This window comes from Aquarana catesbeiana, unplaced genomic scaffold (genome assembly GCF_042186555.1).
Source record: "Aquarana catesbeiana isolate 2022-GZ unplaced genomic scaffold, ASM4218655v1 unanchor235, whole genome shotgun sequence".
NCBI lineage: Eukaryota > Metazoa > Chordata > Amphibia > Anura > Ranidae > Aquarana > Aquarana catesbeiana.
The window spans coordinates 1,289,459-1,308,417 of NW_027362663.1; the positions used below are offsets into that span (position 1 = coordinate 1,289,459).

The following is an 18,959-nucleotide window of genomic DNA, read 5'->3' on the forward strand; positions in this document are numbered from 1 at the left end:
GGTGACGTACAACACTTACGACGGGACTAGAAAAAGGAAGTAGCCAATAGCTTCTGTCTCGTACTTGCTTCAGAGCATGCGTCTTTTTTGCTCTGTCGGACCAGCATACAGACGATCGGTTTTACCGATGGGAGTTAGGTCCGTCGGAAAGATTTAGAACAGGTTCCATTTCTAGGTCCGTCAGATTTTTCGAAAAAAAAAGTCTGATGAGGCCTACACACAATCGGTATATATGATGAAAAGCTTCTGTCTGACTTTTTTCTGTTGGACAGTCTGCTCGTGTGTACGCGGCATTATGCCCTGTACACACGATAGGATTTTATGACAACAAATGTTGTGTTGGATGTGAGCTTGTTGTCGGAAAGTCCGACCGTGTGTAGGCTCCAAAGAACATTTGTTGTCGGAATTTCCGCCAACAAATGTTTGAGAGCAGGTTCTCAAATTTTCCGACAACAAAACTTGTTTCCGGAAATTCAGAGCGTGTGTGCATAAGTCCGATGCACAAAATTCCACACATGCTCAGAATCATTAGATGCAGACAAGCAAAGAAAGTGTTTCCACCGCTCAGGCTGACACTGACCCAGGTGTAAGTAGAAGTTTCAGAGCAGAAGAGCTCCAGGTGCTGGCTGAATGCTAGGCAAAGCAGGCTTGAATGGAGGAGAAGATTTGGATGCCGCACACTGGATGTAGTCAAAAAACTTCACTTTATTGAAAAAATGGGATCATCAAAACAACAAGACTGTCATGCAGAAAGTACAGGTAAGCTGACGCGTTTCGCACTCAGGACTGAGTGCTTACTCATAGCTATGAGTAAGCACTCATTAGAGGTCTGGTTGAAAAAAAAAATTAGTTGAATGAATGTGACCAGCATTCACCCAGCTGTGGTGAATATTTGTACAGTAAAACCTTGGATTGCGAACGTAATTTGTTCCAGAAACATGCTTGTAATCCAAAGCACTTGTATATCAAAGCAAATTTCCCCATAAGAAATAATGGAAACTCAAATGATTCGTTACACAACCATTTATTCATAAGTACTTCAGTTTATAGTCCATATAAAAAGATTATAGCAATGTGACAAGGTTGTGTAACCATAAAATGTCCATCCACAAATGGAAGCCTCCACAAGGGGATTAGAAACAAAATCCAGCAGGAGCTACAGAGTATAAAAGAGAAGAGAGGCGCCTCTAAGTGTAGCAATACAGTTACATTTATTGAAGGTAAAACATTTAGCAACTCATGGTTGATGATTAAAACAGACAGATCTAAGTATGGAGGCATCCGGGGTAAAGCTGTCCACATAGAGCAGGGGCGTTCAAACTTTTTTCAAACGGGGCCAGATTTGATGAAGTGAACATGCCTGAGGGCCGACCATTTTGCCTGATATTCTTTGAACCATTAAAATTTGGTCTAAATGTGTTTGTCCAAGCACTAATACACTGCCCAACAAGAATTCTCTTGCCTTTGTGGCTGTGTGTGGTGAAGAGATGAGCTTGAGGGTGTTATTTGGATATATATATCTCTTTTGTGGCCCCCAACGAATCCCCAAGCGCCACTCAGGACTAAGGATGAGTTTGGGTGTGTTATTTGGATATACCGTATTTATCGCCGTATAACACACACCTTCACTTTAAAAGGGTAGTTTCAGGAAAAAACATTTAACATTAAAATAAAGAACTAATGTTGTTCACAGAAGTCACATCTTTACACACACCAGAAAACTCACACAGGGGAGAAGCCGTATTCCTGTCCTGAGTGTGTGAAATTTTTTTCAGAGAAGTCCAGTCTTTACACACATCAGAGATCTCACACGGGGGAGAAGCCGTATTCCTGTCCTGAGTGAGGGAATTGTTCCTCACTGAAGTCCTGTCTTCCTGTACATCAGGGATCCCACACAACCCTCGAGGTGTATTAGTGCCTTGAGTGCGGGAAATGTCTTCTATATGAATGTTGTTGGACATCACAGCTCTCATGTGGGGAAGTAGCACACCCTGATATACACCTCAGATATACTCCATGGCTGATCTTCATCATGTAAGAAACAGTTCATAAGGAGATCAGAGATCACCAAAGACATGGATGAAGTGTCAGAATCACTTAGAGAAAAGCCTTAAGGATAGAAGCCCCTGCAATGTGCTCCTCCAGCAATGTGCTAACACAATTAGGTTACACTCTAGGATAGTCACACAACTACAATATGAAAAATTCAAACGTAAATTGTCTTTCCACAAGCAAAAACTATTCGAACATTGAGAAAAGGCCGATAAACTCCTGGTTTATTTAGTACACTGCGAAGAGCGACCAGCAGTGGTAATTTCACTTAAATCCCGCGAGGGTGAATCGGTATCTGAGCCCAAGAAAGTCACGGAGATGTTCAGGGAATTTTTTGCCTCATTATATACCTCTACAGTCACGGAAGGTAACTCTGCCGTTGACTCTTTCCTTGATGAGGTGCGGCTTCCACAGCTCACGGCGCAACAAACGGCGGAGCTGGAAAAGCAACTGTCAAAAGAGGAAATAGCCAAAGCTATAGCGAAATTTTGCCGCTCTAAATCACCGGGTCCAGATGGTCTCCCTTTGGAACTATACTCTGTATATTCAGAATTCTTGGTTCCTAAACTTCACAAGCTTTACTATCATATTTATGAGACTTCATCCTTACCTGCTTCCATGCGAGAAGCCTCAATAGTATTGATTCCCAAGCCAGGTAAAGACCCACATCTTACCGCCCCATATCTCTGTTACAAGTGGACATTAAGATCTTAGCTAAGATACTTACCACTCGCCTTAACACGGTGATCTTATCTCTAATACATGAGGACCAATCGGGCTTTATGCCAGGTAGAAATACCACCTTTAACTTGAGGAGGCTATTTATTAATCTCCAGACCCAACATGATAACATAGGGTCCAGAATGGTAGTCGCCTTGGATACTGCCAAAGCGTTCGACTCTGTTGAGTGGACCTACCTTTGGACCTGCCTAGAGAGATTTGGTTTGGGACCCAAATTCATTAAATGGGTACAGTTGTTGTACCAGAACCCTGCGGCTAGAGTGATAGCAACGGGTGGACTTCTATACAGTTTCCCCTTACCAGAGGCACGTGACAGGGGTGCCCTTTGTCCCCCCTGTTGTATGCCCTCGCGGTGGAACCCATATCTGTGGCACTATGCTCCCATTCAGGTATAGTAGGGCTACATGTGGGACCCATAACAGAGAAGGTTAGCACATACGCGGATGACACCCTGCTGTACATTGACGGATCTACAGATGCACTCCCTACAGCATTGGCTGTAATAGAACATTTTGGCTCCTTTTCAGAACTCAAAATTAATTGGGATAAATCTCAAATACTTCCCTTAGACAGCTTTCCAACAACACAAGGCCAGGCCCACCTTCCCCTACAGAGAGTGGACTGTTTTAAGTATTTGGACATACATATAACTCAGACACCTGCCGACTATACTAAACTAAATGTATAACCCCTATTTGCGATGCTTAAGCACAAGACCGAGGTATGGACCAGGTTACCATTGGGGGTTATGGGGCACATAAACCTTGTCAAAATGGTGTTATTACCTAAAATTCGGTACATGCTTTGGCACTCCCCGGTGTACTTGGTGCTTCAGCATTTCAAAGCTATGGAAACTATACTTAAAACATTTATATGGGATAAGAGCAGACATAAACTTCCTTGGGGCAAATTGAAGAATCCCACAGACCTGGGGGGGGAACAGCTCTACCAGACCTCAACATGTATTACCTAAAAGCACAAATGCCACAGTTGTTTCACATAGACAAAACTGACAGGACCAGATTCTTGACCTTTCTATGCCCCAGGTGGGCACACTCAACTGGGGACCCCCTAGTTGCTGTCATGGAGGGAGTAACGGTCACAGAGTTAGTGGTAAATAGAGCATCACTACTCTCCCATTATAGACGCATATGGGACCTCACGACAACCAAGCTTCAGCTGACCCTCTTTTTTTTAAACAAAAAAACAAGTTTATTTGTAAGTAAAGCACATAGGCACGGTACATGTCATGCAGTACAAAAGAAGGATACAGATTAATCACAAACATGTGGATTACCCTTGGAATCTATTGCACATTGTAATACGGCTTCGAGTCAGTGCCCAAACGCACTTGTCAGTTTATATTGCATCACCCTGCACTGGGGATTCCCATGAACGTTTATTAAACTGCAGTAGATTATAAGGCTTGCAGGAGACTTGGGGTATTCATCTGCCCCTCTTACATGAACATACCCCACTGTGGCACAATGCGGCCTTCCTGGAGTTTTGTTCAATCCCAGACTCAGAACTATGGAGATCCAAGGGAGCAAGGAGCAGGTTTACTTGTCAGATGGAAGCATTCGGGTGGCTGAGCAAATGTTTCCACACCCCCAGGTAAAGTGCCCCCCCCCGACACACACCCGCTATGTATCCCGGGCTCCTCTTACCCATCTGGGACCAGCATAGCGGGTGATGATGGGTAGAGGGGAGGGAGGAGAGAGGACACACATCCGCTCTCCTCCCCATCTTCTTCCTGACCTGGAAGTGACATGTATGAGGTCACTTCCAGGTGCTCGTTGACAGTTTCCTGGCCATCAAGGCCAGTGTTCCGTCAGATTAGGGGACCATTCAGAATGTGTAACGGAAGTGATGTTGCGTCGCCGCCATCTTGCTGCACCCCGCACTCCTCCACAGTAAGGATATACTGAGAAGGGGGCAAGTGGTCATCTTGTTACACCCACCGGAGTTTTGCATTTTACAATTTTTTTTAACAGTAAACTGAGTTTATATCGTGAAATACAGTACTTAGAACAAAAGCAGCGAACTTCTATCAGATTAGCAAACCTATGAGATCACTGGGCTTGCCGCTGCTTTTAAAATTCAACATCTAACCAGTCAGACAGAGTTCTAAGTACTGTATTTCACTATATAAGTTCAGTTTACTGTCAAAAATAAGTGTAAAATGCAAAACTCTGGTGGGTGTAACAAGATGTCCGCTTCCCCCTTCTCAGTGTATCCTTACTGTGGATGAGTGTGTGGTGTACCAAGATGGCGGCGACGAAATGTCACCGTTACACATTCTGACGGATCGCCTAATCTGATGAAACACCGGGAAAGAATATAATGCCGCGTGATCTGTATTACATTACATTCAGTGGAGCACAGGGGAGACATTGGGGGTCTTTTAGACCTTGGATGTCTCATTAAAGAGAACCTGTCACCAAAAAATCATCACATAGGGGACTTTTGTCCTCCATGTCAGTGTTTCTCAATCTTTTTTCAGTCAAGGCGCCCTCCAAAATTAAGGACAGTCTTGAGGCGCCCTCCAAAATTATGGACAGTCTTGAGGCGCCCCATTCTAAAATATAAAAACTATTCTAATAGTTCCACATAATGAAACAACATCCACACACGTAGGACACCCAACGTTATAAGTGATTTATTCTTCCAAAGCAAATAGACTTTTGCAAACTGGTACTGACTAGTATTCCAATGTTTCTCTTCTCCCTCAGTTTTTCTCCATCACTCAGCTAATGTGACCCCAAAGCTCATGGAGAGAGGCGGGGTGAGGGTCACACAAGGATGATATTCAGGTAACTGACATCCTCCTTAACTCATGATGTCATTGGTCGTTAGGAAGTTGGCAGCTAGAAGGTTGTAATGGTGTACAATGAAAACCTGAGGCTTTGTGTAACTAAAAGGCTTCATCCACCCTCCGGCTTGTATACAATTTTGAGGCAATTGTTCGGCATTTTGCCAGGCACCCTTGAAGAAACCTCAAGACACCCACTGAAAAAGGCTGCTCTATGTGATGAAAAAAAGTTTTTTTAATTTTACAAATATAAATTTAAACCCAGGCGCATAACCCCTCCCCCCAAAAAAATCTGAAGCCCCACCCCCACATGTATAAACATATACTCACACATTGGGGTGCCTACTCCTGAAAATATTGATTGCGATACACATGTTACATATCGCCACGCACACCGGAATGAGAGCAATAATTCTATCACCAGATCTCCTCCATAACACTAAATGGATGACCTATAGGGGGCTTTTAAAGAGTCACCTATAGAAAATATAGGGTATTAAAGTCTGTCACCATTTCACAGGCGCACACAAATTTAAGGTTTGATATGTTGGGTATCTATTTACTCGGTGCAACCTCAGGTTTTATAATTTAATAAAAAACTGGGTAATTTCTTGTGTTTTTGTGCCTCCTAAAATGAACTTTAGTGTGTTGTTTACTGTAATGTTCCCTAGACTTTTGCATTAATATCGTGTGACATAAAAAATTGGAACTACCACTATTTTATTCTCTAGGGTGTCTGCTTTCAGAAAATATATCATGTTTTGGGGTTTTATAAAATCTTCAGCCCTAAAATGATTTTTAACTCCTTCCCGCCTGGCCTATAGCAGAATGACGACCAGGCGGGGGGTTCCATTATCCTGACTGGATATCATATGACATCCAAAAAAATAAGCCGCTCGGGCGCACGGTGATCGATGGTGAGGTGTGTCGCTCTGACACACCGCATCTCCAATCTTGGTAAAGAGCCTATGATGTAGGCTCTTTACCATGTGATCAGCTGTGTCCAATCAAAGCTAATCACATCATAACCAGGAAGTGCCGGTTATCAGCTTTCCTTTATTCATGGTGCGAGTAGAGGAGAGACGATCAGCGGATCTCCTGACAGGGCGGATCTGCACTGATATTCAGCATTGATTATCAGTACAGGCCCTTTAGCAATGATTGCCAGTGATGACCACCAGTGCGTGCCTGTGATGCCAATCAGTGCCCACTAGTAGGGATGAGCCGAACACCCCCTGGTTTGGTTCGCATCCAGAACATGCGAACAGGCAAAAAATTTGTTCAAACACGCAAACACCGTTAAAGTCTATGGGACACGAACATGAAAAATAAAAAGTGCTAATTTTAAAGGCTTATAAGTTATTGTCATAAAAAGTGTTTGGGGACCTGGGTCCTGCCCCAGGGGATGTGTATCAATGCAAAAAAAGTTTTAAAAACGGACGTTTTTTTCGGGAGCAGTGATTTTAACAATGCTTAAAGTGAAACAATAAAAGTGTAATATTCCTTTAAATTTCGCACCTGGGGGGGTGTCTATAGTATTCCTGTAAAGTGGTGCATGTTTCCAGTGTTTAGAACAGTCTGAGAGCAAAATGACATTTCTAAAGGAGAAAAAGTCATTTAAAACTAATTGTGGCTATAATGAATTGTCGGTCCCGGCAATACACATAAAAGTCATTGAAAAAAATGGCATGGGATTCCCCCACAGGGGAACCCCAAACCAAAAAAAAAATGCGTGGGGGTCCCCACAAATTCCATACAGGGCCCTTCAGGTCTTGTATGGATATTAAGGGGAACCCCATGCTAAAATAAAAAAAAATGGCTTGGGGGTCCCCCTCAAAATCCATACCAGGCCTGAAAGTATGGATTTTAAGGGGAAACCCGCGCCAACATTTTTTAAAAAAATGGCGTGGTGGTCCCCCCAAAAATCCATACCAGACCCTTATCTGAGCATGCAACCTGGCAGGCCGCAGGAAAAGAGGGGGGACGAAAGAGCGCCCCCCCTTAACCGTACCAGGCCACATGCCGTCAACATTGGGAGGGGAGAAGGGCCTCATCCCCACAACCCTTGCCTGGTGGTTGTGGGGGTCTGCGGGCGGGGGGCTTATCAGAATCTGGAAACCCCCTTTAACAAGGGGACCCCCAGATCCCGGCCCCCCGTGTGAATTGGTAATGGGGTACAAATGTACCCCTACCATTTCACAAAAAAAGTGTCAAAAATGTTAAAAAAGACAATAGAAGTTTTTTGACAATTCCTTTATTAATGTCTTCTTCTTTCCCCACTAACAAGGGGACCCCCAGATCCCAGCTCCCCTGTGTGAATTGGTAATGGGGTACAAATGTATTATTATTAATGTCTTCTTCTTTCCCCGCTTCTTTTTCCATCTTCTTCTGGTCTTCCTTCGGTGTTCTTCTTCTTCCTCCATCTTGTTCTTCCCCCGCTTCTTCCTCTATCTTCCTCTGCTTCTTCCTCCGGTCTTCTCGTCTGGCATCTTCCTCTGGCTTCTTCTTCCCCGCTTCCTCCTCCGGATGATCCGCCTCAACGGGAGTCTCCCGCTGTGTGACGCTTCTGTTCTTGTGACAGCTCTTATATAACGGAGGGGCCTCCAACATATGGGGACTTCCCTATGGCTTTCCCCTGCTGTCAGAGGGGGCGGGGTCACCCGTTTACGTAAACAGGTGCCCCCTCCCCCCTCTGACTCCCCGGGAAAGCCATAGGGATGTCCCTGTGCGTCAGAGGGGACGGGGCCACCCGGTGAACGTCACGGTGTGGCCCGCCCTCAGTTATAAAAGAACTGTCACAAGAACAGAAGTGTCACACAGTGGGAGACTCCCATTGAGGCGGATCATCCGGAGGATGAAGCGGGGAAGAAGAAGCTGGAGGAAGATGCCAGAGGAGAAGACTGGAGGATGAAGCAGAGGAAGATAGAGGAAGAAGCGGGGAAGAACAAGATGGAGGAAGAAGAAGAAAACCGAAGGAAGACCAGAAGAAGATGGAAAAAGAAGCGGGGAAAGAAGACATTAATAAAGGAATTGTCAAAAACTGGCTATTGTCTTTTTTAACATTTTTGTTATGGTATGGATATTAAGGGGAACCCCACACCAAAATTAAAAAAGAAATGGCATGGGGGTCCCCCTTGAGGTCCATACCAGGACCTTCAGGTCTGGTATGGATTTTAAGGGGAACCCCGCGCCAAAATTAAAAAAAAAATGGTGTGGGGGTCCCCCTAAAAATTCATACCAGACCATTATCTGAGCACGCAACCTGGCAGGCCGCAGGAAAAGAGGGGGGGACGAGAGAGCGCCCCCCCCCTCCTGAACCATACCAGGTCACATGCCCTCAACATGGGGAGGGTGCTTTGGGGTAGTCCCCCAAAGCACTGTGTCCCAATGTTGATGGGGACAAGGGCCTCATCCCCACATTCCTTTATTAATGTCTTCTTCTTTCCCCGCGTCTTCTTGCATCCTCTTATGGTCTTCTTTCGGTGTTCTTCTTCTTCCTCCATCTTGTTCTTCCCCCGCTTCTTCTACTATCTTCCTCTGCTTCATCCTCTGGTCTTCTCCTCCGGCATCTTCCTCCGGTCTTCTCCTCCGGCTTCTTCTTCCCCGCTTCGTCCTCTGGACGATCCGCCTCAATGGGAGTCTCCCGCTGTGTGACGCTTCTGTTCCACAAGAACAGAAGCGTCACACTGTGTGAATTGGTGATGGGGTACAAATGTATTATTATTATTAATAATGTCTTCTTCTTTCCCCGCTTCTTTTTCCATCTTCTTCTGGTCTTCCTTCGGTGTTCTTCTTCTTCCTCCATCTTGTTCTTCCACCGCTTCTTCCTCTATCTTCCTCTGCTTCTTCCTCCGGTCTTCTCGTCTGGCATCTTCCTCCGGCTTCTACTTCCCCGCTTCCTCCCCTGGACGATCCGCCTCAATGGGAGTCTCCCGCTGTGTGACACTTCCCTCCCTACTCCCTATGGCTTTCCCCTGGTGTCAGAGGGGGTGGGGACACCGTTTACGTAAACAGGTGCCCCCTCCCCCCTCTGACGCCCTGGGAAAGCCATAGGGATGTCCCTGTGCGTCAGAGGGGGCGGGGTCACCCGGGAACACCCGCTGTGTGATGCTTCTGTTCTTATGACAGCTCTTATATAATGGAGGGCGGGGCCACCTGGTGACCCCGCCCCCTCTGACGCACGAGGACTTCCCTATGGCTTTCCCCGTGTGGTTCAGAGGGGGCAGGGTCACCCGTTATGTAAATGGGTACGTAAGTTATATAAGAGCTGTCACAAGAACAGAAGCGTCACACAGTGGGAGACTCCCATTGAGGCAGATCATGCGGAGGTCGAAGCGGGAAAGAAGCCGGAGGAAGATGCTGGATGAGAAGACCGGAGGAAGAAGCAGAGGAAGAAGCGGGGAAGAACAAGATGGAGGAAGAAGAAGAAAACCGAAGGAAGACCAGAAGAAGCGGGGAAAGAAGAAGATATTAATAAAGGAATTGTCAAAAACCGGCTATTGTCTTTTTTAACATTTTTGACACTTTTTGTGAAATGGTAGGGGTACATTTGTACCACATTACCAATTCACACAGGGGGCGGCGGGATCTGGGGGTCCCCTTGTTAAAGGGGGCTTCCAGATCCCGATAAGCCCCCCATCCGCAGACCCCCACAACCACCGGGCAAAGGTTGTGGGGATGAGGCCCTTGTCCCCATCAACATTGGGACACAGTGCTTTGGGGGGCTACCCCAAAGCACCCTCCCCATGTTGAGGGCATGTGACCTGGTGCGGTTAAGGAGGGGGGGCCGCTCTCTTGTCCCCCCTCTTTTCCTGCGGCCTGCCAGGTTGCGTGCTCAGATAAGGGTCTGGTATGGATTTTTAGGGGGACCCCCACGCCATTTTTTTTTACATTTTGGCGCGGGGTTCCCCTTAAAATCCATACCATAACAAAAATGTTAAAAAAGACAATAGCCAGTTTTTGACAATTCCTTTATTAATGTCTTCTTTCCCCGCTTCTTTTTACATCTTCTTCTGGTCTTCCTTCGGTTTTCTTCTTCCTCCATCTTGTTCTTCCTCTATCTTCCTCTGCTTCATCCTCCAGTCTTCTCCTCTGGCATCTTCCTCCGGCTTCATCCTCTGGATGATCCGCCTCAATGGGAGTCTCCTGCTGTGTGACACTTCTGTTCTTGTGACAGTTCTTTTATAACTGAGGGCGGGGCCACACTGTGACGTTCCCGGGTGTCCCCGTCCCCTCTGACGCACAGGGACATCCCTATGGCTTTCCCGGGGCATCAGAGGGGGGAGGGGGCACCTGTTTACGTAAACGGGTGACCCCGCCCCCTCTGACACCAGGGGAAAGCCATAGGGAAGTCCCCATACGTTGGAGGCCCCTCCGTTATATCCGTTCTGTCTATTGTCTTTTTTAATATTTTTTTGTGAAATCATAGGGGTACCCCATTACCAATTCACACAGGGGGGGCCAGGATCTGGGGGTTCCCCAGGCAAGGGTTGTGGGGATGAGGCCCTTCTCCCCATCAACATGGGGAGAAGGGCCCTCCCCAAAGCACCCTCCCAATGTTGAGGGCATGTGGGCTGGTACAGTTCAGGAGGGGGGGGGCGCTCTTTCATCCCCCCTCTTTTCCTGCAGCCTGCCAAGTTGCATGCTCGGATAAAGGTGTGGTATGGATTTTTGGGGGGACCAACATGCCATTTTTAAAAAAAAATTTAGCGCAGGGTTCCCCTTAAAATCCAAACTTTCAGGTCTGGTATGGATTTTGAGGGGGACCCCCACGCCATTTTTTTTAAGTTTTGGCGTGGGGTTCCCCTTAATATCCATACCAGACCTGAAGGGCCCTGTATGGAATTTGTGGGGACCCCCACGCATTTTTTTTTTTGGTTCTGGGTTCCCCTGTGGGGGAATCCCATGCCGTTTTTTTTAATGACTTTTATGTGTATTGCCGGGACCGACAATTCATTATAGCCGCGATTAGTTTTAAATGACTTTTTTTCCTTTAGAAATGTAATTTTGCTCTCAGACTGTTGTAAACATGGGAAACATGCACCACTTTACAGGCATACTATAGACACCCCCCCCAGGTACGAAATTTAAAGGAATATTGCACTTTTATTGTTTCACTTTAAGCATTATTAAAATCACTGCTCCCAAAAAAATGGCCCTTTTTATTTTTTATTTTTTTTGCATTGATCCATGTCCTCTGGGGCAGGACCCAGGTCCTCAAACACTTTTTATGACAATAACTTGCATATTAACCTTTAAAATTAGCACTTTTGATTTCTCCCATAGTCTTTTAAAGGGTGTTCCGCAGCTTTCGAATTTACCGCGAACACCCCAAATTGTTCGCTGTTCGGCGAACAGCCAATGTTCGAGTCGAACTCATTTTCGACCCGAACATAAAGCCCATCCCTACCCATTAGGGATGCCAATCAGTGTCCACCAGGTATGCTTGTCAGAACCTCCTCATCAGTGCTGCATATTAGTGCCCCATTTTCAGTGAAGGAGAAAACGTACTTATTTACAAAATTTTATAACAGAAATAAAGAGAAACTTATTTTTTTTCAAAATTTTCTGACTTTTTTTATTTGTAGCACACACAAAAAAAAACCTCAGTGGTGATCAAATACCACCAAAAGAACACTCTATTTATGGGGAAAAAGGATAAAAATGTTTTATAGGTACAGTGTTACATGACCGCACAATTGTCATTCAAAATGTGAGAGTGCTGAAAGATGAAAATTGCCCCGGGGCAAGGGGTTAAATATGTGGGCAAAAAAAATGGCAAAACCGGCTCTGGCAGTGAAAGGTTTAAAGGAAGTGTTCACTTTCGGGAATATGTTACATGTTCCTGTTCCTGCAGCGGCTCAGAGATCCGAGTCCTCTGTGTGACAGCAGTGTGGGGAGAAGTTCCCCGTACCGGCTGTCACTTTATGAAAAGAGCGCGACTGTGCCATTCATTCACAGAGTTCTGTCCTTTGCCGAGGTCGGCTTGTAGTTTTCAATGAACTCCCACACCGCTGCTGAGCTCTCTGGTAGATGAGGAACAAGGAGATTGTCATAAGGGACAAGGAGATTGGGACCCGATTTAGTCCCTCGGACAAATCGTTTTTTCAAAAAAATGCCCACACCCCTGGAACTATTTCTTACATGATGGAGATCAGCCATGGAGTATATCTGAGGTGTATATCAGGGTGTGCTTCTTCCCCACATGAGAGATGTGATGTCCAGCAACATTCATATAGAAGACATTTCCCACACTCAAGGCACTAATACACCTCGAGGGTTGTGTGGGATCCCTGATGTACAGGAAGATAGGACTTCAGTGACGAACAATTCCCTCACTCAGGACAGGAAAGTGGCTTCTCCTCCGTGTGCAATCTCTGATGTTTGGAAAGATTGTACTTCTGTGAAAAACATTTCCCACACTTAGTGCAGGAATACGGCTTCTCCCCCGTGTGAGTTCTCTGATGTGTGGAAAGGCTGGCCTTCTGTGAAAAACATTTCCCGCACCCAGGACAGGAATACGGCTTCTCCCCGGTGTGAGATCTCTGATGGGTGTAAAGTTTGGACTTTACTGAAAAACATTTCCCGCACTCGGGACAGGAATACGGTTTCTCCCCCGTGTGAGATCTCTGATGTCTGTAAAGACTGGACTTGTCGGAAAAACATTTCCCGCACTCAGGACAGGAATATGGCTTCTCCCCCGTGTGAGATCTCTGATGTTTGTAAAGATGGAACTTCTGTGAAAAACATTTTCCACACTCAGGACAGGAATACGGCTTCTCCCCCGTGTGAGATCTCTGATGTCTGTAAAGATCAGACTTCACTGAAAAACATTTCCTGCACTCAGGACAGGAATGCGGCTTTTGCTCAGTGTGAGATTGCTGATGTATGACAAGGTCTGATTTTTGTATAAAGCATTTCCCGCACTCAGGACAGAAATACGGCTTCTCTCCTGTGTGAGATCTTTTATGCACATTAAGATGTGATTTAGAATGGAAACATTTCCCGCACTCAGTACAGGAATATGGCTTCTCACCTGTGTGAAATCTTTTATGCCTAATAAGATAGGATTTATAATGGAAACCCTTCCCGCACTCAGTACAGGAAAACCTATTCTCTGTTGGAAGGACAGTACCGTCCCTCACAGTCTGAGGTTCCTCAGGATAAGAGGAATACGATGGTCCATCTACACTGTGTGGTGCCGGATGGACATTTGAGGTAGTCGGGTTTTCTCCTGGACTATACTGTGTGATGTCCTCATCTTCTACTTTACAGTCTGGAGACAAAGTGAGACAATCCTCTGAGGTTTTCCTCATCTCCCGTCCATCTACTAAAATAGAGATAAAAAGATTATTACTAGACATGAGCAGATTGGTTCCCCTAAACCAGGACTCCGCCCACATCAGACAGCTTTGTCTCTGAAGATCTTACAATTCCACCCTCAAGGTAACTAGTAAATGGGTCCTCTGTAGGGCGGCAACTAATGATTATTTTCATAATTGATTCGTTGGCCAATTATTGTTTTGATTAATCAACTAATTGGATAAAACCCTCAAAAAAAGGTTGGTGTATAATTGAGTTAATATTCTTGAATATCTATATACAGCGGTAAATATAAATATCCAGATATATAGTTGGATATTTAATCCACTCTGAGAATAACAGACAGATAGATGTATTATTAGAGGGAGAATCTGCTACATATCAGAATCAGAGATCAATATTATTAAATTGTAAAAAAGACATAAAACTCTGTTTTGCAGATGATCAGACAGGAGTGTAATATAATATGATGGATGACAGACTCCCTTGTCATAGACAGGTAGGTGGGTACAAGCTCCCTGCACCTGATGTCACTTATGCTGGCTGTATATAAACTCATTTTTCTTTAAAAAATGTTTTGTTGTAAGAAGTTTACAGTCTGGAGACAAAGTGAGACAATCCTCTGAGGTTTTCCTCATCTCCGGTCCATCTACTAAAATATTAATAAAAAGATTATTACTAGACATGAGCAGATTGGTTCCCCTAAACCAGGACTCCGCCCACATCAGGCAGCTTTGTCTCTGAGGATCTTACAATTCCACCCTCAAGGTAACTAGTAAATGGGTCCTCTGATCTCCTACCAGTTCATTTCTTTATTCATGGACCTTAGTCAGAGTGCCCCCACCCCCTCTATCACTCATTACCCTCTTCCCAACACAAGAAGTCCTGCACTTCCTTATTTAGTCCATGATTTAATCATAAATAACAGCGGGGCTGAGCCCCACCAGAGGTCAGAGAGTGAGGATGGGGGAGAACAACCAAGATGAAGACTGGACTGATCCTGAAGACCACCATCATTGGGTTATTGACTCCTCCCTCATTATCACTTACGTTATTACATCAGGTATAAAATGTGCAGCTGGTAGAAAATGGGTGTAACAAAAGAGAATACATATTATGTATATATAGCAGTGGGTAGAGGGAAGAGAGTAGAAGTCAGGACTATGTAATGTACAACATATTGTATAAGATACAACAGATAGTATGTCATAGTATCAGAAGTATGTAATGTACAACATAGAGTATATAGTGCAGGGGTCAGGAGTATGTAATGTACAATATAAATTATACAGTGTAAGGGTCAGGACTCATAATATTGGTATTCATTGGTAGATTCATTTTTTTATATGAGACAAGGTTCAGAGGTCCCACACCGCTGCCTCCCATCTCCTGAGACTGCACTCAGTGACTTGAGTCTGAGACTATACAGACATATCCCTCCACTTGGCACAGCCAGCAGACAACAGATTAAGTAACCCTGGGAGAATTATCTGTCAGAGATCTTGCCATACCCGGGTATGGTGCAGAAGACCCAAAACACATACCCCAGCTTCCAGCTGAACCCCAGAATCTCCATAAATCCAGTCTAGATACATAAATTGTGTCTGCAGCACAGAGAAGGAAGATTATCCGAGAGAAATACAGGAATACAGGACAGGGAACACAGCTCAGGAAAGTGATCAGGGGATTACAGGCTGATATCACCCAGTCCCCGCCCTACTCTGGACCAATCAGTGAGCAGTATGGGTGGAGGAATGTATTTAGTGTTAATGACCCACCTGTACTGATCTCTGTAGGAGTGTCCTCCTCTATAAATGTCCCCGTTATTCCATCCTCCTCCATAGACTGCTGATCATCCCTCACATACCTCTCTTCTTCTTCTGCTTTAACCTCAAATTCTATATCGATTGGATCTCCACTCTAAATCAAGAAAATGAGAGAAAATATCATCTGTAAGATATATGGTTTAATATTGTGACATCACATATAAAATCCACCCATTGTATCTATAAGTCTGTGCTTTATAAGCTCCGTCCCACCAACCTTGTAACAGTGAGGGATGGTGTGATCTTCCTGTGTGGAATCCCGGGAATACAGAGGACGGGGACATCTCTCTGGTGGGTTCCTGGTATTTGGTGGCTCCATCATATCCTTGTGTCCTTCTAATAACTCCTCCATCACTCCATACTCCTCATCCTCCTCTTTATACTCTTCTTTAACAACAATATTATCATCTCCGAGGTTTCCAATCTGAATATATAATAAAACATTCATTGTAACAAACATGCTGTGTATAAATCAGAACTACCAATAATTGTCAATCATCTACCTGATGATGATGAGGGATGGTGTGACCTTCCTGTGTGGAATCCCGGGAATACAGAGGACGGGGACATCTCTCTGGTGGGTTCCCATTACTGGATCCATCTGTAGGAAACACACACACTGACTGAATACATTGTTTCTATGTGTTTATCAGATGATGGGGGATCTAGGTGGATCCTCTGTACTGCTCTCTCCTTTACAATAAAGTCTCCTCTTACCCGGTGATGTGAGGGGCGGCCGATTCTCCATCATGACGTCCTTCCCAGCACCACTCACATCTCATGTCAGTAGCTCGATGATCTCTCTGGTGACTTCTAGAATCTTCTTCCTATTTCTCTATTCTATCAGAAAGGGAGGGAGGTGGAGGCAATGTGATTATCATAAGATCTTCAGACTTCACAGAAGGAAAACTCTAGATTTGAACACATTATGTAAAATTAATTGACAATCCCAGAATCCTCCTCACCTCACCAATCAGTTCACAGTTTTTATCAAAACCCCACTGTGATATAATTTACCCAGACAGGGTCCCCCACTCTGTAGGTTAAAAGCTTGTTGCAAGGAATTTTGGGACCAACAATCTTGCTTTGCTTGTGAGAGAAACATTGGGAGGAGGAGCTGTGAGGTCATTGTGATGTCATAGGATTCTCTGACTCTGGATGGAGGGACATTGGGAGGAGGAGCTGTCAGGCCAGTGTGATGTCATAGGATTCTCTGACTTGGATTGGAGGGACATAGGTAGAAGGAGCTGTGAGGTCAGTGTGATGTCATAGGATTCATTGACTCTGGATGGAGGGACATTGGGAGGAGGAGCTGTCAGGCCAGTGTGATGTCATAGGATTCTCTGACTTGGATTGGAGGGACATAGGTAGAAGGAGCTGTGAGGGGTGCTCTGTGAGGTATCTGTACACACAGAGTCATTTCTCCCGGGTGCGTCACACCTCTCCTAAATAAAAGATGAACGTTGTCTTTAGGCTTTGCCAGGACACATCATATTCCTGTGATCTCCGTGTACTCCGGAGACTTTGCTGACCACATTTTAGGATAAATATCTGAGACTGGGATCATTATGGAGACATTTGTTTTCAGGACATTTACTACAAAATTATATATTTTCCCTCATTCTTCCTATTTGAATCTTATAAAATAAAGACATACATATTCCAATCCTCCCTAAATAACCCCCCCCCATCACTAATAAAAGTCATATAAATCATTAGTATAGACTGATGAGGTGAGAAGGTGATTGGTGGGAAAGGTGACACATCTCCAAAATGAGGAGAATGTTCCGGCCCCACAAGTGGAGAAATGTTCTGCCCCTGAAGGGGTTAATCTAGGTTTCCACACTATATATGTGTGTATCATCATCTGCTGGAGATAAAAGACATCACAGTGACTATGGAGGAAGAGGACGGACATGACGGGGGTTACTGGGTGTAAATAGAAAATAAGATCTTATTACCTCCTCTGCTGCTTCTTCCAGCAATGTCTTCTCTCTACTTCCTCCCGACTCACCTCTCACCCGGAACTTCCTGTCTGTACCTGACATCACTTCCTGCCTGTTCCATAATTCTTTCCATCTTCCATAGAGACTCCTGTGTAGAAGTGAGATCTCCACCTTGTGGAGCTCAGAGTAACTGCAGCCCCGAGAAACATCTCACTTTCTTTTTTTTTTTTCAACAATAATTTTTATTTATTTTATCAAACAAATACAAATCATTTGAAGTTGCTGCATATATTATACAACATTTGTAATACAAAAACTGAGAAGGCATAAAGTATAGTACTGATATAAACTTTGATGGCCTAGTCCAGCCTACCCCGGTTGGGTTCAAGCTGTAGGACTGGAAGGTCACCACTTTAACTATGCTTCTTACAGTATAAACTATGAGTATGGAAATAATGTTGGGAAGGGAAATTAAAAATAATGAATAACCAAAAAGTAATGAATATCAGAGATATTGCTCTACACCGACTAATTGCTTAGGTGAATTTCAGCCTGAAGGGTAAATTTAAATTTTACATTCTTTTAGGTAATTGGAGGCTCTGGGAGGGGATATCCAAATTTTCCATTTTTTACTGAAAGTGGTTATGAAGTGGTTTTTATAAGCTAGCATTAATTCAAAGTGTGCCGGGGTATTCAATCTAGTTATGACAGTAGATAGATTGGGAGCTTCCGTAGATTTCCAGAGATAAGCTATTGTAAGTCTTGAGGCTATAAAAATGTGGAGCACAATTGTTCTATGTATAGTGGGTAGGGATGAGCTCCGGCGTGTTCGCATGGCGCACGTGCCGAGCCCGCCAGGAAGTCGGCACGGCGCAGCGCTAATCACAAGCAGTGAGACATTTCCCGATGTGCGGCTGCAGAGATCGGGAAATGTCTCCCTGCCTGTGATTAGCGCTGCGCCGTGCCGACTTCCTGGCGGGCTCGGCACGTGCGCCATGCGAACACGCCGGAGCTCATCCTTAATAGTGGGGTATTTCTCAAGGTCTATATCTAGTAGGGCTGAGGCGGGAGTAAGCGTGGAAAGGTTTCCTGTAATATCTGCTATAAATGATAAGATTGAGTTCCAAAAGCTTTTCAGGGTTTTGGAACTCCAGAGGGTGTGTATAAGATTTCCAGTTTGCTCATTACACCTCCAACAAATGTCGGGTGTGGAGGGGTAGATTTTGGATAATTTATACGGGGTTAAATACCACCTGTTAA

At 44.8% G+C, this 18,959-nt stretch overlaps 1 protein-coding gene across 1 annotated transcript in view; it reads right to left on the bottom strand.

Annotated features, from left to right (window-relative positions):
* Nucleotides 1-18,514, bottom strand: part of LOC141121934 (uncharacterized) — a 103,538-nt gene extending 85,024 nt beyond the window's left edge. The window contains exons 1-6 of the mRNA XM_073611686.1: nt 17,715-18,514; nt 16,471-16,593; nt 16,257-16,354; nt 15,971-16,177; nt 15,706-15,847; nt 12,941-13,934 (exon numbers count right to left, since the gene is read on the bottom strand). Of these exons, the coding sequence (XP_073467787.1) occupies nt 12,941-13,934; nt 15,706-15,847; nt 15,971-16,177; nt 16,257-16,354; nt 16,471-16,504 (1,475 nt within the window). The 5' untranslated portion in view covers nt 16,505-16,593; nt 17,715-18,514. The remainder of the gene's footprint in view (nt 1-12,940; nt 13,935-15,705; nt 15,848-15,970; nt 16,178-16,256; nt 16,355-16,470; nt 16,594-17,714) is intronic.
* Nucleotides 18,515-18,959: the final 445 nt, after the last annotated feature.